The sequence below is a fragment of the Aquarana catesbeiana genome, linkage group LG01, assembly GCF_042186555.1.
Source record: "Aquarana catesbeiana isolate 2022-GZ linkage group LG01, ASM4218655v1, whole genome shotgun sequence".
NCBI lineage: Eukaryota > Metazoa > Chordata > Amphibia > Anura > Ranidae > Aquarana > Aquarana catesbeiana.
In genome coordinates, this window is record NC_133324.1 from 236,076,683 (window position 1) to 236,098,734 (window position 22,052).

A 22,052-nucleotide genomic window follows, 5' to 3' on the forward strand; every position below is an offset into this window, starting at 1 on the left:
TCCTCCACCTTCCGTTGAGGATGCCCCACAGATGCTCTATAGGATTTAGGCCTGGAGACCTGTTTGGCCAGTCCATTACCATTACCCTCCGCTTCTTTAGCAAGGCAGTGGTAGTCTTGGAGGTATGTTTGGGGTCGTTACGTTGGCATCATGCTTGGGGGGGATCATGCTTGGCTTCAGTAAGTCACAGTACATGTTGGCATTCATGGTTCCCTCAATGAACTGTAGCTCCTTAGTGCCAGCAGCACTCATGCAGCCCCAGACCATAACACTCCCACCACCATGCTTGACTGTAGGCAAGACACACTTGACCTTGTACTCTTCACCTGGTTGCCGCCACCCACGCTTGACACCATCTGAACCAAATAAGTTTATCTTGGTCTCATCAGACCACAGGAAATGGTTCCAGTAATCCATGTCCTTAATCTGCTTGTCTTCAGCAAAATGTTTGCGTGCTTCCTTGTGCATCATCTTTAGAAGAGGCTTCCTTCTGGGACGAGAGCCATGTAGACCAATTTGATGCAGTGTGCAGCGCATGGTCTGAGCACTGACAGGCTGATGACCCCCCCCCCACCCCTTCAACCTCTGCAGCAATGCTGGCAGCACTCATACGTCTACTTCCCAAAAGACAACCTCTGGATATGACGCTGAGCACGTGTACACAACTTCTTTGGCTGACCATGGTGAGGTCTGTTCCGAGTGGAACTTGTCCTGTTAAACCGCTGGATGGTCTTGGCCACCATGCTGCAACTCAGTTTCAGGGTCAGGGCCTTGGCAATCTTCTTATAGCCTAGATCAGTGATGGGGAACCTTGGCACCCCAGATGTTTTGGAACTACATTTCCCATGACGCTCATGCACTCTGCAGTGTAGTTGAGCACCATGGGAAATCTAGTTCCAAAGTTCACCATCACTGGCCTTGGCTATCTTTTTGCAGAGCAACAATTCTTTTTTTTAGATCCTGGAGGAGAGTTATTTGCCATGAGAAGCCATATTTAACTTCCAGTAACCAGTAAGAGGGTAAGAGCGATAACACCAAATTTAAACACACCTTGTCCCCATTCAAACCTGAGACCTTATAACACTAACGAGCCTCATGACACCAGTGAGGGAAAATGGCTAATTGGGCCCAATTTGGACATTTTCACTTAGGGATGTACTCACTTTTGTCACCAGCGGTTTAGACATTAATGGCTGTGTGTGGAGTTATTTTGAGGGGACAGCAAATTTACACTGTTATACAAGCTGTACACTCACTACTTTACATTGTAGCAAAGTGTCATTTCTTCAGTGTTGTCACATGAAAAGATATAATAAAATATTTACAAAAATGTGAGGGGTGTACTGTGAGATACTGTACTAAAGTGCAATCAATAATATATGAACATTATTTTAAAAAAATATATAGAAAAAATACTGTGATATGCATTATTACATCACATGTGAAATAATGCAATAGTGCGCAAACAGCAGAGGTTCATTTAAAGCTGAATTCCATCAAGAAGAGTCCCATAGAGGAAAAGCGTATTGGGAATGACGATCAGCAGACACCTGGCGGCGTGGTACCCATCACTACAACAAAATTGGAGGCTTACCAGAAAGCCAGCAACCCCCCCCCCCCTTATTCAGGAATGTCACAAAGCGCTCGGTTGGATCTGTGATCCACTGAGAAGGAAGTCCGGACATTCCTCTCCAGTAGCCTTGGATGGTATATACATCGGAAGGTTCACTTACATAATATTGTAAAGTTCAGGTTGAGAACGTATCACAATCCAAACAAATCAATTTCCTTGTAAGTTTCAAACTGCGATCGCGCATGTGCAGCAGCGTGTGCATGTGACTTAATTGGCTTATTAAGTCAAAACTTTTTATTTTAGATTTGGACAGAGTGGGGAATGGTTAGAACCTCTCATGTTTTACTGTTGCCTGTATCCCCTCAACTCATTTGAACACAATAATAGGAAGTGAGAATAAATAAATAATTAAAAAAAAAAAAAAAAAAAAACACACACACCTTTGACAACCATCAGGACAACAAGCTTCCCCTTGTGCAAAATATCATTATAAGCCTAAGCCAACAATACCATTTAAGATTGTTCAAGTGACAGTGTTATCCACGACAAACAGGGTAGTGGATTTCCCCCGTGAAGCCACAGGACTGCATTAGCAACCTAGTAGAGGTTAAAAATACTGCCGCCAACCAGAAGTAGAGGAAAGTGGGCTGGCATACTACTTTAAGTATTTGGTCATTACCGGGACATGTTCAGTGTCCATGTGCTCCTCCATATCGCTGCTAGGAACTGGCTCTTTGCATATCTTGCATACGCGGATATTACGGTGACAGTGAATCTCATGAATAGTGAAATTGATCAACGAGATGTCACGTTTACTAGAGAGAGGACAAACAATAGTAATTAGTAAGAGTTGTCAGAGTGAGTAACAAGGTAATATAAAAAGGTCTATTTCTCATACAATCATAATGGTAAGTAAAGGACTTTTTATTTTCCAGGGTTCAACTTCAAGCATTAAAGTGGTTCTAAAGGCAGGTTTTTATCTTATGCATTCTATGCATTAGGATAAAAAAAAAAAAAGCTGTGTGCAACAGCCCCCAATACTTACCTGAGCCCCAACTCAATCCAGCGATGTTGCACAAGAGCCTCGGCTGTCCAGGACTCTCCCTCCTCATTGGCTGAGACACAGCGGCGGGAGCCATTGGCTTCAGCTGCTAAGTCAGTGAGCCAATGAGGAGAGGGGAGGAGGTGCCAAGCCACAGCTACGTGTCTGAATAGACACAGAGCAACAGCTCAGGTTGGGTGCCCCATAGCAATTCGCTTGCTGTGGGAGCACTCAGCAGGGGCAAGGAGCACAAGCAAGGGACCCAAGAAGAGGAGGATTTGAGCTGCTCTGTGCAAAACCATCGCACAGAGCAGGGGAGTATAACAGGTTTGTTATTTGTAAACAAAAGAGACTAATATCACTTTAACCACTTGAAGACCACCCACCATATATATACACTGCTCTATTGTGCGAAACAACGTACCTGTACGTCATTTCATGCAATAGATACTGTGGGCACGCACCCGCCCGCTGCATGGAGGGGGAGCCAATCAGCAGCTCCCCCGACCACCTGCGATCGCTCCACAGAGCGGCAGAACGGGGGATCTGCCTATGTAAACAAGGCAGGTCCCCGTTCTGACAGGGAAATACAGAGATCTTCTATTCCTTGTAAGCAGGGACAGGGATCTCTGTATTCTTACTGTCAGTCCATCCCCCACACAGTTAGAAAACACTTGCAGGGAAGGCAGTTAACCCTTTGATTGCCCCTTATGTTAACCCCTTCCCTGTCAGTGCATTTTTTTTTTTTTTTTTTTGGACTGATCACTTTATATCAGATTTGTCCACCACAATGTAGCAAAAAAAAAAAAGCTGATCGCCACCATTACCAGTAAAAAAAAAAAAAAAAAAAAAAATTTATATAAAAAAGGCCATAAATCTATCCCCAATTTGTAGACACTAGAACTTTTGCACAAACCAATCAATAAACGCTTATTGTGATTTTTAACAAAAATATGTAGCAGAATTCACATTGGCCTAAATTGATGAAGAAATTAATCTTTTTAGATAATTATAGCAGAAAGTAAAAAAAATTTTTTTTTTTTTTTAATTGTTGGTCTTTTTTTGTTTATAGTGCAAAAAATAAAAAAACTGCAGTGATCAAATACCACCAAAAGAAAGCTCTATTTGTGGGGGAAAAAAAAAAGGACAAATTTTATTTGGGTACAGCGTCGCATGACCGCGCAATTGTCAGTTAGAGTAACGCAGTGCCGGATCATAAAAAAAAGCCTGGTCATTTAGGGGGTAAAATCCTTCCGGGGCTGAAGTGGTTAAGAAAGGCCTTCTCAGTTTTTCTTTTAGCTGCCAGAATGGCAACAAACTAGACATTGGAGATCTAACCGCCCCCTTCCATCAAATAACGGGCTACCAAAATCACCCATCTACAGCAAATGGAAGAGTTGACAGCCGACTAAATAACAAATTTGACCGATATAGCTCTACTTAGCCCGCTAAATTGCAGAAGACTTCTGACGTGGTCAGAGCTCATATAATCGATCCAGATACTCTAATATCCCAGAGACTAAACTCAGAGGCTATCCCCTCTCATCAACTACTCCGTTTCCCCTTCTCCTAATCTCACCCCCCTCTGTCCTATCCACCCGCACAGGATAGTTTGGATATTGACCCCTGCCCACTCAAACCCAGGTCAACCTTATGGGGTTGATTTACTAAAACTGGAGAGTGCAAAATCTGGTGCAACTGTGCATGGCAGCCAATCAGCTTCTAACTTCAGCTTATTCAATTAACACTTCAGCCCCGGAAGGTTTTACCCCCTTAACGATCAGGCCATTTTTTTGGTGATACGGCACTGCGTCACTTTAACTGACAATTGCGGGGTCGTGCGACATTGTACCCAAACAAAATTGACGTCCTTTTTTTTCCCCCCTCATATAGAGCTTTCTTTTGGTGGTATTTGATCACCTCTGCCATTCTAATTTTTTGCGCTATAAACAAAAAAAAAAAAAAACCCCGACAATTTTGAAAACAATCAATATTTTTTACTTTTTGCTATAATAAACCCCCCCCCCCCCCCCAAAAAATAAAAGTCATCATTATTAATATCGCAATACGTGTATATTGATTGTAGACACAATCACTTTTGTGCAAACCAAACTATGGAAAAGTTTTATGGACTTTTTTCTATGATATCTGCGATTTTGCCATGGACAAAACAGACCCTAAGTGACCCTTTTTGGTGGCCAGTGAAATTATCACATTGATCAGTGCTAAAATAATGCACTGATCAATGTATAAATGACACTGGCAGGGAAGGGGTTAACACTAGGGGGCTATCCACGGGGTAACTGTGTTCCCTGGGAGTCGGGCTCACAGGAACACCACATAGATCGCTGTTTCCGATGACTGGAAACAGCAGATCTCCATGATGTCTCCTGTCAGAACAGGGACCCACCTTATTTATATATAGGCAGATCCCCGTTCTGCCTCCGTGTACCACGATCGAGAGTTTCTCTACTTTTTATTGAACATTTTCAGTACAAAAAACACTTTTTTTTTTTTTTTAAATACTAAAAGGGGAAGAAAATTTCTGTTGTGGCCAATCTTTAAAATTGCCATATTTCTCGTGAATGTGCCCACTGTGTTTCAAATTGAACTTCTTCTTAGCCCATGCAGCACACAGTAAAAAGATCCCTATAAACTGGCCATAGATGGGAAGAATTTCAAAGGAAAAATTCTTGGGAAAAGGCAGCTCTCATTTTTCTAATCATTAGTGGATCAAATCCATGCTCGAACACAGGGATTAGAATATTCAAAGAAGCAGGTTGGAAAACTCTTCATGAACAAATTAACTTCTAATAGTGAATGTGGTTTTCATTCGGTAAAGTCCATTCATGCCAAAATTAAAAAAAACAAAACAAAACAAAAACAAAAAACAAAAACAACTTTCGAATAACAAAGGAATGTTCTGAGAATTTTTGTACACATTTTCCTAAGGCTCTTCCTAAGAATTATCATTTGAAATTCTATTTGTCTATGGCCAGCTTCAACTCCCACCTAACCCAGCAGAATGAATACAACTTTTGTGTTGCAATCCTGTTGTTCTGTTCAGACGCAGGGACTGAAGTGAAATACTCAGCACTTCCAGGTATAGGTGAACATAGGACTCATATCTTCTCTTATTCAACAACACTGGTGCCTCACAATATTCTCAGTGTTGTCACATAGGGCCAGGGAAGGAGTTCATGAGTGCTTAGTAAGCTCTTACAAGTCCATTTGGAGCTTACACAGGACTTTCTTTCCCCAGCCTTGGTAGATGAACAAATGCTGCTAGGGAGGACAGGAAGCGAAGGGAACCTTTACTTTGCCCTGACTTAGAAAAGGTAGAGTTTAACAGAAGGCTCCATGCACACTAGCATTTTTATAAGCTCAAAAAAAAGCTAGAAAAAAAATGCTGGATGAAAATGCTGATAATAGCGTTTTTTTGTGCCAGCTTGTAGTAGCGTTTTCGTATTTTTTTTTGGAGCATTAGCCTTTTATTAGAATTTTTACATTACATGAGGAGGAAAAAAAAAAAAAAAAAAAAGCTGTTGTTGAGTAGTTTAGGAGCGTTGTGTTTTCTTTTTCTGCTGGAAAAATGCTCCAAAAAAACTCAAGAAACAAATTCTCTGCTCCTAGACGCTGAGGCTTAAAAAAAAAAAAAAAAAAACACTAAGACCCCTTTCACACTGGGGCGTTTTTCAGGTGCTTTAGCGTTAAAAAAAAAAAAAAAAAAAAAAAACACCTGAAAGAAGCCTCATCTGCAATCCCAATGTGAAAGCTCAAGTCCTTTCACACTGGGGCGTTGCGCTGGCAGGGCGTCAAAAAAAGTCCTGCAAGCAACTTCTTTGCAGCGCTTTCGTGTTTTTGCCACCGGGCTGGGTGCGCCGATCGCCCGAGCCCTTTCACACTGCCAGCACTGCTAAGGCGCCTGAAAAATGCCCCAGTGTGAAAGGGGTCTAATAGCCTAAATGTATTTTGCACGGACACATAGAATATTTAACTTCTAGGAGCAGACAAAAAAAAAAATGCTAACAACAGCTTGGAGGAGGAGGAGGGAGGGAGGAGGGAGGAGGAGATTTTATCATTAGCATTATTATTTCATTGGATCTTATTTTAATAATCAAGGGTAAAAGTCATCAGTCAGGGAAGTGGAGGACATTTAATGATAAGAGCCCATACATCTACCACTTTTGTATTTGTTTCCATCGCTGCTGTAAACAGGGACCAGTTATTCCACAACTAAAGACCCATCACGTCTGGCCACCTCCACTAAAATTATGCTTCAAACAAAAACATAAAAAGGGCTTACCAGTTTCCACAAAGACGCGTCTCCTGTTCAGTGCTGGAAGCCATGATCAGTTTCTAAAAGGGAATAGAAGAGCTTGTATCACTTTCACTTTCTGACGGCAGAAAACTGTTGCGTCAATTCTGGGAAACCTGTTCCTTATAAACAAGGACATGTACTTCTGAAAATCGAAAGGAATTATTTAAATTTACTTAGCACTTATGTCTTTTGCAACACGATATAAACTATAGACCTATAGTTGCTATAAGTAAAACATTACAAAAGTAGCCAAAACAAGGAAGAAGAAAAAAAAGAAAAAAAAAAAAAAACATAATAATGTAAACCATTCGCCAATCATGTATTTCTGGCCAATAAATTGCACAAAAGATGCAAAGAAAGGATCACAACACTTTATTTTCCTTGAATAGAATATAAACAGTTTGCAATAAATGGTCAGTTTGTTAGCAACCAACATAAACATTTTAAAAGAGAAGTATGTGTGTTTTTTTTTTTTTTTATTTTTAGAATCATACTTACCTAGGTGGATGCTGCATCTGTCCCCCGGCGCCTCTGCACTGAAAACCGAGCGAACATCTGCGATCGGCACTCTGCTCATATCTCTCCGTGCTTGGCTGTGGAGGGGCGGGGAGCGGCCCGCTGAGAGCCTGAGACGGGTGTCAGTCCAGGCACCTGGTGGATCCAGACTTTCATTGTCGGGATGACGCGGTGCCTGGACTGATATTCGTGATGTCAGCAGAGAGCGGACTTCAGTCCGCTGAAAAGGGGTCGCAGGACTGCAAAACTAATTGCATGCCTATGATCCATAGGAGAAGCCCAGCCAAACAAGCTTTGGCTGGACTTCTTGAATGCAAGGTGTTGTCACCTGTTATAACCAGTCAATTGGAATATTTACAAAAATCTAATTTTTGTGACTGCTCAAAAAATTGTGTTTGAATGAAACAACTTCATGGATAACAACAAAACTTTTCTCAACTGTGAAGCATGGTGGAGAGAGTAATACTGGGATGAGTTGATTTGCTGCATGACCAGAGCCCAATGAATTCTAGGCTGGGTAATTCTACAACAAAATGGCAGGGCACCTGTGACTTTAAAGTGGATGTAAACCCTTCCATATACCCAGTGAAGTGACTGGCCTCAAGGGATACACAGAGATTAAACAAATTCTCCTACATAAGTTGTACCTGTTTATCTGTGACATTCTCTTCATCTGTTCAAAGTCCTGAATTTAAAGCAGCTTGTCTGAGTGGTCAGAAAAAATGGTCGGAGAGCTGAAATGACACACTGCATTGAGGAGAGCTCAGAGCTGATTGCAGGGAAGAGACAACCCCCACCCTTCACACAGGAAAAGAGCTGAGAATGTCAATCACAGGTTGTGTGTTGAAGGTACTGCCTGTCACCTTATCTTTTGGTGTCAGGAAAGCTTGTTAGAAGCGATTTATGCTGATGGAGGAACGAGGCAGCAGGCAGGAATGACACTTAGTGCACTTAATTGAGACAAGTACACACTATAGAGTGATATGCTTTGTTCATATTTCATGTCTGAGGATTACAACCACTTTAACAGGGGGGGGGAACTATACATGCTTCAACAAAAGATCACCAGAAGTAGAGTTCTTTTGGCAGAAGAGACACTCTAAGTCTCTTGCCAAAAAACCTTTTTTTACCTCCTGATGACTTTGTTGTACACTGCACATCATATGTACCATGCCCTGTACAGCCCAGCTCTATTCTCGGCCTGCCAAGAACAGATCTAGATGCTGAAAACAATGTAACTGCCGCATGCATGCCCAGGCGTTATATCGTGAATAGCTGAAAAGGATCACTATTGGACCAGGCAGAATCAACGGTGGCAATAGTGGCCAGGGGAAATGTAGCAATCCTAGACCCATCATCTCTGGAGGACAGCATAGGAGGTAAGGAGTGTGCAACAATCTGAGTCTAATGAGCTTATTAACAGATTATGGCTACAGAAGCCTATACAGCAGTAGATCTTACAAAAACTTGCAGTATAAAAGTTAAATTACCTCACCGATGATTCAAAAAAATGTAAACATTTCAAGCAAAACTCTACTAGTGTATATCCAGTGTATATTACCCCCACCCTCACCAATGAATGTATTCCTGCTTTCAAACTCAAACTAAGACAGGTCACGTCAAACAGAAATTCCACTTCCATCCCAAGGGACCACAATTTGTTTTATTTCTCACAGCAGTAATTAGGTTCAGACCATTCCAAAAAAGTAAACAGCAGCAGTGTCCTATTCTGCCGCATAAGGATTCTTATTATATTTAGCACTAGAAGTTCCGTCTGTAACAGTACCCACAGTAACAGATTTAAAGTGATCGTAAACCATTGACATGAAATAGGAACAAAGCATATCCCTGAGTACTTATCTCTAAGAGCATTAAGTGTCATTTCTGTATGCTGCCTCGTTCCTCCACGATCAGTACAAATCACCTTTGAGAAGTCTTCCTGACACCAGGAGAAAAATGGTGACAGGGAGGGAGCTCCAGCACATAGTCTGTGTTCCTGTGTGAAGGGAGGCGTGTCCCTGCCTTCCAATCAGCTCTCAATGTGCTCTGCAGAGAGTAACTTCAGCTTCACACCAGCTGTATAAATTCTGAACTTTGAAGGGATGCAGAGAAGGGAAGACTGCAGAAAAACAGGTACAACTTATGTAGGAGGATTTTGTTTCATTTCAGTATATCACCTGAGGCCAGTCACTGGGTATACGATAGGCTTACAACCACTTTAAGCTTTCACTGGCTTTAGGGGAGTGGCTTAGTAAGCTCAACAACCACATAGCAGCTGAAATATGGTGAAAATTGAGGAAAAGGGAAAAAAGGTACCCATCAAAAAAAATAGCATCATGAAGGCCAAGGAACACACCAGACAGGTCAGGGATAAAGTTTTGGAGAAGTCTAAAGCAGGGTTCAGGGTTGGGTTATACAAAAATATCCCAAGCTTTGAACATCTCAGGGAGCATTGTTCAATCCATCATCTGAAAATGGAGAGAGTATGCCCATGGTAACTCTGGGGGAGATACAGAGATTCACAGATCAGGTGGGAGAATCTGCCCACGGGACAACTATTAGTTGTGCACTCCACAAATCTGGCCTTTATGTAAGAGTGGGAAGAAGAAAGACATTGTTGAAAGAAAGCCATAAGAAGTCCCGTTTGCAATTTATGAGAAGCCATGTGGGGGACACAGCAAACATGTGGAAGAAGGTGCTCTGGTCAGATGAGACCAAACTTTTTGGCCTTAAAGCAAAACGCTATTTGTGGAGGAAAACTTAAGCCTCGAACACACGATCGGACTTTCCGACAAAAAAAACAAAAAAAACAAAAAAAAAAAAAAAACGTGGAATTTTGTCCGAAGGGTGTTGGCTCAAACTTGTCATGCATACACACGGCCACACAAATGTTGGCCAACAATTACAAACGTAGTGATGTACTACGTGTTTTTTCAGCTCTTTAGCGCCACCTTGATTCGCGATTTTCTTTTCACGCTTTTCAGTTAGTTTCTGAACAGCCGTTCGTCAAATAGACATGTTGCGGGATCGGAGGAGATAACGTGTTATTTATTATTGGCCTTGGAGTTATTGCTTTGACATTATTTTTTGGTTGAATAATGATTTGATTTGTTATATTTTCTATATATTTGGATGCACAGAATGCACTTTTTGGTTACGTTCTATTGGCAGATAGCATGTCTAATTTTATTTGTTTTTTTTTTAATGCACAAAAAAAAAAAAAAAAAAAAAAAAACAAAAATGGAGACTACTACTTGGCTATGTGTTTTACTTCAAATGACAGTTTGGGAGTAGGCAATTACATTTAAAAAAAATACAATGTAAAATTGAAAAGGGACACCAACATAGTTGTATCTTTGATCTTAAAAACTAGGGGATAATGGTGTTGAGGTAACTTGCCCAAAAAAAAAAAAAAAAAAAAAACACAAAAAAAAAAAACAGCATAATATTATTCTTGATATCACTAGAAAAAAAGCCTTGGAAAATATGTTTGGAATAATCCATCAGTATCACCAGCAAAGCAGCTTCATTATTATCCCATTAAAGAAGAAGAGAATGTGTGCTGCATTTCAAAATTTCATAATTTGCCACATCACAAATGTTAATTCTCCATTACGAATGCTAGTAGACAAGACCGACCGCTTCTGGCTCATCCTTGCTTCCGAGCATGTGTGTTTGTACTTTGGACTTTTGTCTGATGGACTTGTGTACACACGCTCAGAACATCCGACAAACACACATTTGTTGGCGGAAAATTTGAAAACCTAGCTAGCCAACAGCAGGAAAGTGCAACAATTGTCCGATGGAGCATACACATGGTCTGATTTTCCGCCAATAGCCTGACATTGAACATTTCCCGTCGGAAAATCCGATCGTGTGTATAGGCCTTAACACTAACATCACCCTGAACACACCATCCCCACTGTGAAACATGGTGATGGCGCATCATGTTGTGGGGATGCTTTTCTTCAGCAGGGACAGGGAATCTGGTCAGAGTTGATGGGAAGATGTCTGCAAAAGACTTAAGACTGGGGCGGAGATTCACCTTTCATCAAGACAGCGACCCTAAACTTACAGCCAGAACTACAATGAAATGGTTTAGATCAAATCATATTCATGTGTTAGAATGGCCCAAAGTCCACCTAAATCCAATTGAGAATCTGTGGCAAGACTTGAAAATTGCTGTTCACAGACACTCTCCATCCAATCTGACAGAGCTTGAGCTATTTTACAAAGAAGAATGTTAGATGTGCAAAGCTGGTAGAGACATCCCCAAAAAGACTTGCAGCTGTAATTGCAGTGAAAGGTGGTTCTACAAAGTATTGACTCAGGGGGGCTGAATACAAATGCACGCCACACTTTTCACATATTTGTAAAAAAAAAAAATATTGTAAAAAACATTCATCATTTTCCTTCCACAATTATGTGCCAATTTGTATTGGTCTAATACATAAAATCCATTCACGTTTTTGGTTGTAACATGACAAAATGTGGAAAATTTCAAGGGCATAGGAATACTTTTTCAAGGCACTGTTAACAACTTTAAAGTGGAGTTCCGCCTGGGTAAAAAAAAAAATTTGAAGTCAGCAGCCACAAATACTGCAGCTGCCGACTTTTAATATATGGACACTCACCTGTCCAGGGAGACCGCAATGTGGGCACCTGAAGACGACCCGTCCCGCGGCTTTGGGTGCAGGCATCCTTACTAAGGGTAACAGGAAGTGAAGCCTGTTTCCTACTGCGCATGCCCTTTCTGAATTGTCACTGCCGCCTGCAGCAGGGGGGGGGGGGGGGGGGTGGAGGAGGGCCAGACACCGTAGTTTGCCACACAATATTGAGGCGATCTTTCACCGGAGTGGGAGCAGATATATGGATTTAACAGATATCCGCTCCCCCTGAAAGAAGATGCCAAATGTGGCACCGGAAAGGGGGGGTCCGATCCGCGGAAGTTCCATTCCTGGGTGGAACTCCGCTTTAAGAAATCAAGAACATTACCCACAAACACAGTGCGCTATGGTTGTACTGAGAACTGTGTAAATCAGCGGCACAAGTTAAAACTAGAACAAGTTTAACCTGTATAGACATGAACATGTACTTTTTCATTCATTTTGGGAAGTGCCCAAAAAAAAGGGAATATACTAAAGCTTTGAGCAATTATTAAAATGGACGGCTCACATACTTTTTTGTACTTTTTTCTATATATCATTATTGGTAATGCTTAAAACAGAAGGTTAAGTAAACAAAAAAATAAATAAAAAAGGGTTTAAATGCATACGTTTAATGCTTCATTTTCCAAAGGATTTGTAATTCCATGCAGCCGATCTTGTAATTTGTACATATCTGTCACACAGCCAAGCAGGTTATACACTTACATAATGGTTCAGCAATTTTCCAAGAGACACACCTGTCCTGGTGACTCGCCTAGGCGAGAATTACATAAAAGAGGCCACTTTCACACGGGCGGACCGTTCAGATCCGCCTGTCAGTTTTTTAGGCGGACCTGAACGGACGCTCCATACAGGTCTATGGAGCGACGGATGTCAGCGTTGACTTGTCCGCTGACACCTGACCTGCTAAAGTGTGACGGAGGAAAACCCTACGTTTCCAACCGTCTGCGGATCGGATGAAAACGGACTCTTCATCTGATCCCCCATAGAGGAGAGCAGCGCTCTGACAGGTCGGTCCCTGCACAGTGTACAGAGACAGACCTGTCATCTGTCTGCTCAGCGGGGATCCACGGAGCAATCCCCTGCTGAGCAAAGCGGAGCCCGTACACAGACACGTCCATGTGAAAGTGAAATGTGTATGTATTCTTAAAGTGGAGTTCCACCCAAAAGTGGAACTTCCGCTCATTTGTCTCTGACAATTGGCACCTTTCGGGGGAAGAGGGGACATGATACCCGTCTTTGACAGGTATCCTGTTCCCACTTCCGGGAGTCCAGGCCACGGCCCGTAACATCACCGCAGGGCTCCCTCCTCCTCTCCCTGTTGCCGGGCCAGCAGGAGAGAGGAGCGGGGCCTCACACATGCGCAGTAGCTTTCCTGGCGTGAAGCCGTAAGGCTACACTGCCGGGGTACTCTCACCCGCAATGGCGGCGGCAGCACCCGACAATTTATTCTTAAAATATCTCTATGCAGTAGTAAATATAAATAACCAACTATATGGTTAGGGAGTAAAATCTTTAATCCACTCTGAGAATAACAGACAGAAGAGATATACTGTATATACTATTAGAAGAGAGATATATTATATATACTATTAAAGGAGATATACTGTATATACACTATTAGAGGAGATATACTGTATATACTATTAGAGGTTGAATCTAGTAAATATCAGACTCAGATCAATTTTTTTTTTTTTTATTTAAAAGAAAAAAAAAAAAAAGTTAAAAAGACTGTTTTGCAGATTTTCAAACAGAACTGTAATATATTATATGCTGGCCATACAAAAACAATGTCTTCCTTCAAAAAAAAAAAAAAAAAAAAAAATGTAATTTTAGGAACGTTGTTCGATTTTCTAATGGTTAATGGGGTAAAATCGACGTTTGTTTTCAACCACAGTGACAGGAAAATTTGGAAATAGAAAACTTCTTGGTCAAAGGAATTTTCAGACAGTGTATGTGGTTTTCGTTCAGAAATTATATTCATTTTTAAACAGAAATGTTAAAAGCAAGTGAAAATTTCAAACATTCTTTCATTCAGCGAATGTACAAAGATTTTTTGTAGGAATATTCTCATCTGAAAATTGATCCGTGTGGCCAGCGTAAGCCTCGGTACACACCTATGCAGTTTGCTTTTGATCTGTTTCTGCAGTGCTTTTTGCTGTGCGTTTTGATTTTTGCAAACGTGATTTTATGCTTTTTTTTGGCCAATTTGTTGTTGAGCAGATAAAAATTTAAAAAAAAAATAAAAATAAAAAAAAAACACAAATTGCTGCAAAAACACACTACATGCTTTTCTGCAGCTTCTCCAATAAATAATAAGTAATAATTTCTTCTTCACTGATAATCAGGACACTAATGATTAGTGCCACGATTATCCGTGTAAACCTTGTGCCGACAGCCTTGCGGGTTATCGGTACTCCTTTTCTTCCCACAGAGGAAAGGAGTGCCGATAACCAGCAAGTCTGTTTACATGTGATCAGCTGTAATTGGCCCTTTACCAAGATCTGTGATCAGCTGTGTCTTAAAGCGGAGTTCCACCCAAAAGTGCCTGTCCACAGGGAGAGCGCAGCACAACTCGCGCATGCGCAGTGTGCGCCCCTCCCTGAAGCTGCAAACTGTCATGGTTGGGTGCCCACAGTTTCAATGGAGGCGCCAAGGAGAGGAGCGGGGCTCCGTGGGGGCCGCATTGCTGGACCGTGGAACAGGTAAGTGTCTGTTTATTAAAAATCAGTAGCTACAGTTTTTGTAGCTGCTGCCTTTTAAATAAACAAAAAAAGCCTGGAACTCCGCTTTAAGAAGACAGTGGTGACTGGGAGGAAGTCCATGGATGCCCTCCCAGAACTAGAGCCACACTGAAGTTGTCTTTTGGATATAGCGTGGTAGTGATGTATGCATGTAGCAATGTACGCAGGGGGAGCCCCATGGAAGCTGGAAACAAGTGCAGTATGTACCACTACTAGAGCGATTACCGCCATCTTCTTGGCCCTGTGCCGAATGGCTGCCCGACTGCATGTCGAGTACAGGAGGTCACCTGCTCGGCATTGGCGCCATTCTGTGAACACTTTGCTTATTCTCAATGAATGCAAAGTCTTCCCTGATTGGATGAGGTGGATCAAAAATTATTCATCCAATCAGAGAATAATTTTCATTCAGTGGGAAAATGCAAAGAATTTTATAAATGCATGACCTCCACAATGCAGCATTGGTAGAAGCTAGCGGTATCTACCTCTGCGATTTCAGCTTCCAGTGATGGTACATACATACTTGGGCCCCTTTCACACAGGCTGTCTGATCAGTTCCACTTGTCAGTTTTTCAGGCAGAACTGATTGGACCCTCCAGTCTCTTAAACGGAGCAGCAGATGTCAGCAGGCACACATGTCTGCTGACACCCGTTGCCATCCAATCTGGTCTGCCTAAAACAGACGGATGGTGGTCCTATTCCCCATCCATCCGGTGGATCAGATGCAAATGGACAGGCGGTCTGTTTTCCATTTGATTGCCAAATAGAGGATAGCGGGACTGTGTCTGTGTCTGCTCCGCATAGGGGAGTGGACACGGACCTGTCATCTGCCTCATCAGCAGAAAGATCCTCCCTGAGCAAGCGGATTCCGCTTCACGGAGGCGCCCATGTGAAAAGGAACCTCACACCGGTTCAAGCCAGACATCCCAATCTGCAAAAACACAATTTTTTCATTCAGGTACGTGGCGCTGCAGACAATGTCAGGTAGGGCAGTGGACGTCAGTAGTTTATTTCTACAATTTAATTTGTTTAAAAAAAATAAATAAAAATTCACAATGCTTTTTGGGGGGAGGGGGTTGGGGCAGTGGACAGTGTTGGTAGAACAGGGGGGAGTGGTGCCAGTAATTTTTTTTATATATGTATTTTTTTTTTTCCACAAAATTTAATTTATCATATTTTTTTTACAATATTTATTTATTTTTTTCCCCTTATCAGCCCTGTGTTTGGAGGGGCTTTGGTGAGATATCAGGGGTCTAAACAGACCCCTGACATCTCCCCTTTGAGACATGAAAAGGGACTGAGGACAGAGATTCCCCAGTCCCTTTCTCAGCACTGAAGATGAATGGACAGGAGACACAGTCCCGGTCCATCCGGAGAACAGGTGGGGCGGCGGAGAAGGACAGCGGGCCAGAGGAGAAGGACAGCGGGCCAGAGGAGAACGGGTGGGGCGGCGGAGGAGGACAGCGGGCCAGAGGAGAACGGGTGGGGCGGCGGAGGAGGACAGCGGGCCAGAGGAGAACGGGTGGGGCGGCGGAGGAGGACAGCGGGCCAGAGGAGAACGGGTGGGGCGGCGGAGGAGGACAGCGGGCCAGAGGAGAACGGGTGGGGCGGCGGAGGAGGACAGCGGGCCAGAGGAGAACGGGTGGGGCGGCGGAGGAGGACAGCGGGCCAGAGGAGAACGGGTGGGGCGGCGGAGGAGGACAGCGGGCCAGAGGAGAACGGGTGGGGCGGAGGAGGAGGACAGCGGGCCAGAGGAGAACGGGTGGGGCGGAGGAGGAGGACAGCGGGCCAGAGGAGAACGGGTGGGGCGGAGGAGGAGGACAGCGGGCCAGAGGAGAACGGGTGGGGCGGAGGAGGAGGACAGCGGGCCAGAGGAGAACGGGTGGGGCGGAGGAGGAGGACAGCGGGCCAGAGGAGAACGGGTGGGGCGGAGGAGGAGGACAGCGGGCCAGAGGAGAACGGGTGGGGCGGAGGAGGAGGACAGCGGGCCAGAGGAGAACGGGTGGGGCGGAGGAGGAGGACAGCGGGCCAGAGGAGAACGGGTGGGGCGGAGGAGGAGGACAGCGGGCCAGAGGAGAACGGGTGGGGCGGAGGAGGAGGACAGCGGGCCAGAGGAGAACGGGTGGGGCGGAGGAGAAGGACAGCGGGCCAGAGGAGAACGGGTGGGGCGGAGGAGAAGGACAGCGGGCCAGAGGAGAACGGGTGGGGCGGAGGAGAAGGACAGCGGGCCAGAGGAGAACGGGTGGGGCGGAGGAGAAGGACAGCGGGCCAGAGGAGAACGGGTGGGGCGGAGGAGAAGGACAGCGGGCCAGAGGAGAACGGGTGGGGCGGAGGAGAAGGACAGCGGGCCAGAGGAGAACGGGTGGGGCGGAGGAGAAGGACAGCGGGCCAGAGGAGAACGGGTGGGGCGGAGGAGAAGGACAGCGGGCCAGAGGAGAACGGGTGGGGCGGAGGAGAAGGACAGCTGCCAGAGGAGAACGGGGGGGGGCGGAGAAGGACAGCTGCCAGAGGAGAACGGGGGGGGGGGGCGGAGAAGGAAAGCAGGCCAGAGGAGAACGGGGGGTGGAGAAGGAAAGCAGGCCAGAGGAGAACGGGGGGGCGGTGAAGGACAGCAGGCCAGAGGAGAACGGGGGGGGGGGGGGGTGGTGGAGAAGGACAGCGGGCCAGAGGGGAATGGGTGGGAGACACATGGGTGACACTACTGCCACCCAGGATTAGCCCTGCAGCCGGGAGATCGCAGGGCACTTGCAGGTGTCCGGGAGCCCACTCCCCACTGCAAGAGACTCTCGCGGGAGACTTGGGATGTCTGTCAAGCTATGGAAATCTGGAATTCAGCTTTACATAGTGGTTAGAAACGTGCTTATAGTGCTTATGCAGCACTGTAGTCTTTGGTTCATAGTCAAGTCAGGACATTACCTGCATGGAGTTTGCATGTTATTCCTGGGCTTAATTTGCTCCGGTCTAAATTGGTCCTTGTATGGTTATGCATGAATGTATGTGGTAGAAGGACTTTAGATTGTAGGACAGGGACTGATGGGTGTGTACAGTATGAAAACCACAGTGTTATTGTAATGCGGTATATATACACACCTTGAAAAATGCATCTTCCACTGACGTTTATGAGAGCACACCTCTGGTGCGCTCTCCTAGACTTCAATGGAAGGTACGTTTTTCAAACAGGGAACTAAAGATGCAGCAAGCAGGGTTTTCCCAAATGCAGCATACTGTAAAAAAAGCGCACAGATGTGAAGTTACATTTTTTTTTTTTTTTTTTTTGGGACTATTTCTCATACGCTTTTGATGTGCTGGGAAGGTGCATTTTAGCATAGCAAAACGCACAGAGGTGTGAACAAGGCCCTACACTGCAAGGAATGCCATCCCTCTCTATTTGTCTTGTCTACAGTAATAAAGTGAAAGAATACCCCAAATTTTGGGGTGTCCCCAGGACGGTAAGGCCTCATGTACACAGAACATTTGAATTTTTTCTGGCCTGGATGCCTTTGCTTCAGGGGAGTAAAAAAGCAGCGTAAAAAAAACAAACACAAAAAACAAAAAGCAAAACACACACTTAAACCCTTGGTGATGGTGCCTACTGGCCCTGTAAGGCATTTCAGATGCTGGGGGGGTGGGGCTGGGTTTCTGATCATGTGACCGCTGTGATTGGCTGTCACATGATAGGAAAGCTCCTGATCGCAAGAAGAGATCAGGAGCTTTCCATTATCTGCTGGTAACTTCCAGGAGCATGCAGGGCACAGCTCTGTTTATCTTTAGGTATGCATATATGTGGCCTCTTGCCGTTAAGGCCCACCCCCTGGAGGTCTCATATATATGAGTACGGCCGGTGTCTTGCCGAGAATGTTCCCTCGGCGGATAAGTTCCCCCCTGTACTGCGCAGGCGCAGCGCCTGCGCAGTACATACTACTCTCAGCCGCCGGAGATAGCCGAAGCTCAAATGCTTCAATCAGCTGTACACGGCGCCTGCGCTCTGGGTCCAGGTTCCTTCCCCACCATCCAAGTGGACCTAGAGGGGAATCTAAAAGTGCCGAGCGCAGCGAGGCCGTGCCCGAAGCGTGGCGAGCGGCCCTCTTACAGGCGCCGTGTACAACTGATTTTCAGCTGTTCTGCTTCGGCTATTTCCGCCGATACCTACTGCGCAGGTGCAGTAGAGGGGGGAACTTATACGCCGAGCGGAACTTTCTCGGCAGAACACCGGCGAGGAAGTAGTTTGCAAACATGTTTAGGCGCATCAAGTGTTTGGGCGTTCATTCATTCCATTGGCCAGGATATTAAAGTTACTTCAGCTAGAGATGCACCAATACCATTTTTTTTTTTTTTTTTTTTTACAATGGAGTACAAGTACCGATACTAAAAAAAAAAAAAAAAGTACTTGCTGATACCAATTACTGATACCTACCGCAACTGTTTTGTTTTAACTTCAGCTGTCAGCAATGGTACAAAGCATTGAAAAGTTATTTACAAATGAAATAAATAAAAAAAAAAAAAAAAAAAAAAAAATTAACGCTTTTTCAATGTTAAATGTATAAATATATATGTTTAAAAATATTCACTAACAAAGCAAGCAAAAAAAAAAGTTTTAATTGTTTATCGTTTATAAAATAGACGTGAACAAAAGAAAAAAAAAAAAAAAGCAGGAAAATAATAATTAAATGGAGGAGAATAGGGAGTTAATTAAGGCTGATTAGAGTAAATTAAGGGTTATTAAGGGGTTAAACAGAGGAACATGTGTTCATCCCTTTGATCTGCATATGAAGAAACAGAAATATACAAAAAGAAATAACGTTTCTTTTTATTTTAGAGTTTCAGGGATGAGCAATGTCGTTAATAAACATTTGGCTGCTTTTTTTTTTTATTTTTTTTATTTTTTTTTGACAGCTCCAATTCCCGGACTTCTTTAACACTGGGGAGACCCTCTGACAGCTCAAAGAGCCGAGCCTGAAAGTATTGGTGCATTTGCACGAGTACCGATACTTGTGCAAATACTCGTTACCGATACTAGTATCAGTGCAACCCTAACTCCAGCCATTGAAATGAATTGTTAAATATGTCAATCGTTTAGGTGTGTCCAGCGTTTTTTTTTTTTGTTTTTTTGTTTTTTTTTGCCAAAACACTCTTCTGAAAGCGTAAACGGGGTTTTTTTTCCTTCTGCCTCTAAACACTGACGTATGCATGGACACACAGGCTAAGAGAGGGGTGTTTAGAGACAGAAAGATAGTCATGAAACGCCTCCAACAGCCACGTTTTTATCACCTGTGTGCATGAAGCCTTATAGGAGGGGAAATCTTCCAGTGTGGACTCTAGTTCTTGAGACCCCATCCCCCCCCCCCCCCCCCCCCCCAGGATTCCCTCAATCTGGAGAGATTTCCTCTCACTTCCTGTTTGGCTATGGGACAGGAAGTGAATGGAACTTTCCCCAATGGGACACAGATGGGAAAAATAAAAAATAAAAAGTCAGGGGGTTATATAACCCTACCTTACTCTATCCAAAATAAAAAAAAAATAATTTTTTTAAAAAAAAATGTAGTTAAACTTTAATTCAGTAAGAGTTTATTCACACCGGATGCGCATGATGGGGTGCGTTTGTAAGTGCATTCCCAATTATTATACAGGATTTATATAGCGTCAACAGTTACAATACAGGAGGAATCAGACAGCCCTGCTTTTCAGAACTTAGATTGTTAGAATTTAGCAGGCAGGGTTGAGTCCTACAAAAAAAAAAAAGTTAATAACTGTGGGGGATGGGCTGATAGGGAAAATAAAAGTACAGTTGACAGGTCAGGAAAGGATAGGCTTCTCTGAATAGGAGGGTTTTTAGGGATCATCTAAAAGCAAATAGAGTAGGAGACAGTTGGACAGACTGGGGTAGGGAGTTCCTGAGGATGGGAGAGGCCTGGGAAGAGTCCTGGAGGCGAGCATGGGAGGAGGCAACGAGAGGAGGAGGTCTTGGGAGGAACGAAGAGAACGAGTAGGTTCCCAATGCATGGCAACAAAAAATAAAAAAATAAAATAATGGTTCCTTATGAATGCAGTTCACAATAGCAAGTTGCGTTGCAGTGCTGAAAAAAGTATGGTATGCACCATTTTTTTTCAGCACAGCACAATGCGTTCAAAATGCACAAAAACACAACTTTCTGTAAGACAAAAAAAAAACACACACACACACACACACACACACACACCCCATATGTAAAATGCACACCAGCGCATTACAACACACATATGGTAACAGGCAATGTGGTGTGAATGAGCCACTAGACAATAAGCTTCATATATGATTATATGTGAGTTACTTGTTTCACACATCAGCAGTCAGACTCATTAGCCTGATGTGGAATTGCAGCTGTTATGGAGAAGATATGGGGGGGATGTAACAAGAGGGGGTTCCTGTGTATTAGGAGGATTAGTCCTATGGATGTTGTGATGAGTGGTATGTTGTGATGAGTGGGTGCTGATGATCCAAGGACAATAGAGAGGGGTGACAGGACTGGCCCAGGTTGCTATGTTGATGGGTGTTAGTAAACCTGAGTCACCTCCTTCTCCTGACACATGATGACACGGCAGTCTATGGAGTCTAATCCCAGCACACACACTGTACACCACACCACCTGTTGATCAGAGGCTGGCAGGATGTGCTGAGACTTGTAGTTCACTAGCCGATTCCTGTCTAATACAAAGCCCAGTCCTGTATGGGGCGATCACCTCTCCCAGCCCCATCCAGACTAACCCCCGACCGGTCCCCAGCACTCAGACAGAGCCGGCCAGGTCAGCGGTCATCAGACACACACACCATGGTTTCGTTTCCCTTACCTCCTCCGATGACCGAGAACAGACAACTGTCAGCAGCGCCTCTCCCCCACCGCAGGCTCTGAACAACAAACAGGATCCGGCTACTTCCTCAAGCTCAGCCTCCAGCCCCGACCTCCGCTGCCATTGGTCCGCCGAGCTGTCAGTCACGCCCAAGCCCGCCCCACCGTACACGACTTTTCATTGGCCGGCCCTGTCATTGTTTTTTTTTTACTATTTCTAAATCGGGTTTGTAAGTTTATGTTCCCCGAGTCTACAAATATACATTCTATAGAATGCACAGGAAGAAAGTATACACCAATCAGCCATACCTGTATGACCACTGACAGGTAAAGTCAATAACACTGCTTATCTGGTTACAATGACAGCA

The 22,052-nt window shown here is 44.1% G+C and overlaps 1 protein-coding gene across 2 annotated transcripts in view; it reads right to left on the reverse strand.

Moving 5' to 3' along the window:
• TRAFD1 (TRAF-type zinc finger domain containing 1) overlaps positions 1–21,826 on the reverse strand; it is a 90,354-nt gene extending 68,528 nt beyond the window's left edge. The window contains exons 1-3 of one of the 2 annotated variants that reach the window (XM_073625991.1): positions 21,686–21,826; positions 6,922–6,974; positions 2,253–2,388 (exon numbers count right to left, since the gene is read on the reverse strand). In XM_073625991.1, the coding sequence (XP_073482092.1) occupies positions 2,253–2,388; positions 6,922–6,965 (180 nt within the window). In that variant the 5' untranslated portion in view covers positions 6,966–6,974; positions 21,686–21,826. Of the gene's footprint in view, positions 1–2,252; positions 2,389–6,921; positions 7,079–21,685 lie in introns of both variants that reach the window. The other variant, XM_073625985.1, reaches the window with a different exon arrangement.
• Positions 21,827–22,052: the final 226 nt, after the last annotated feature.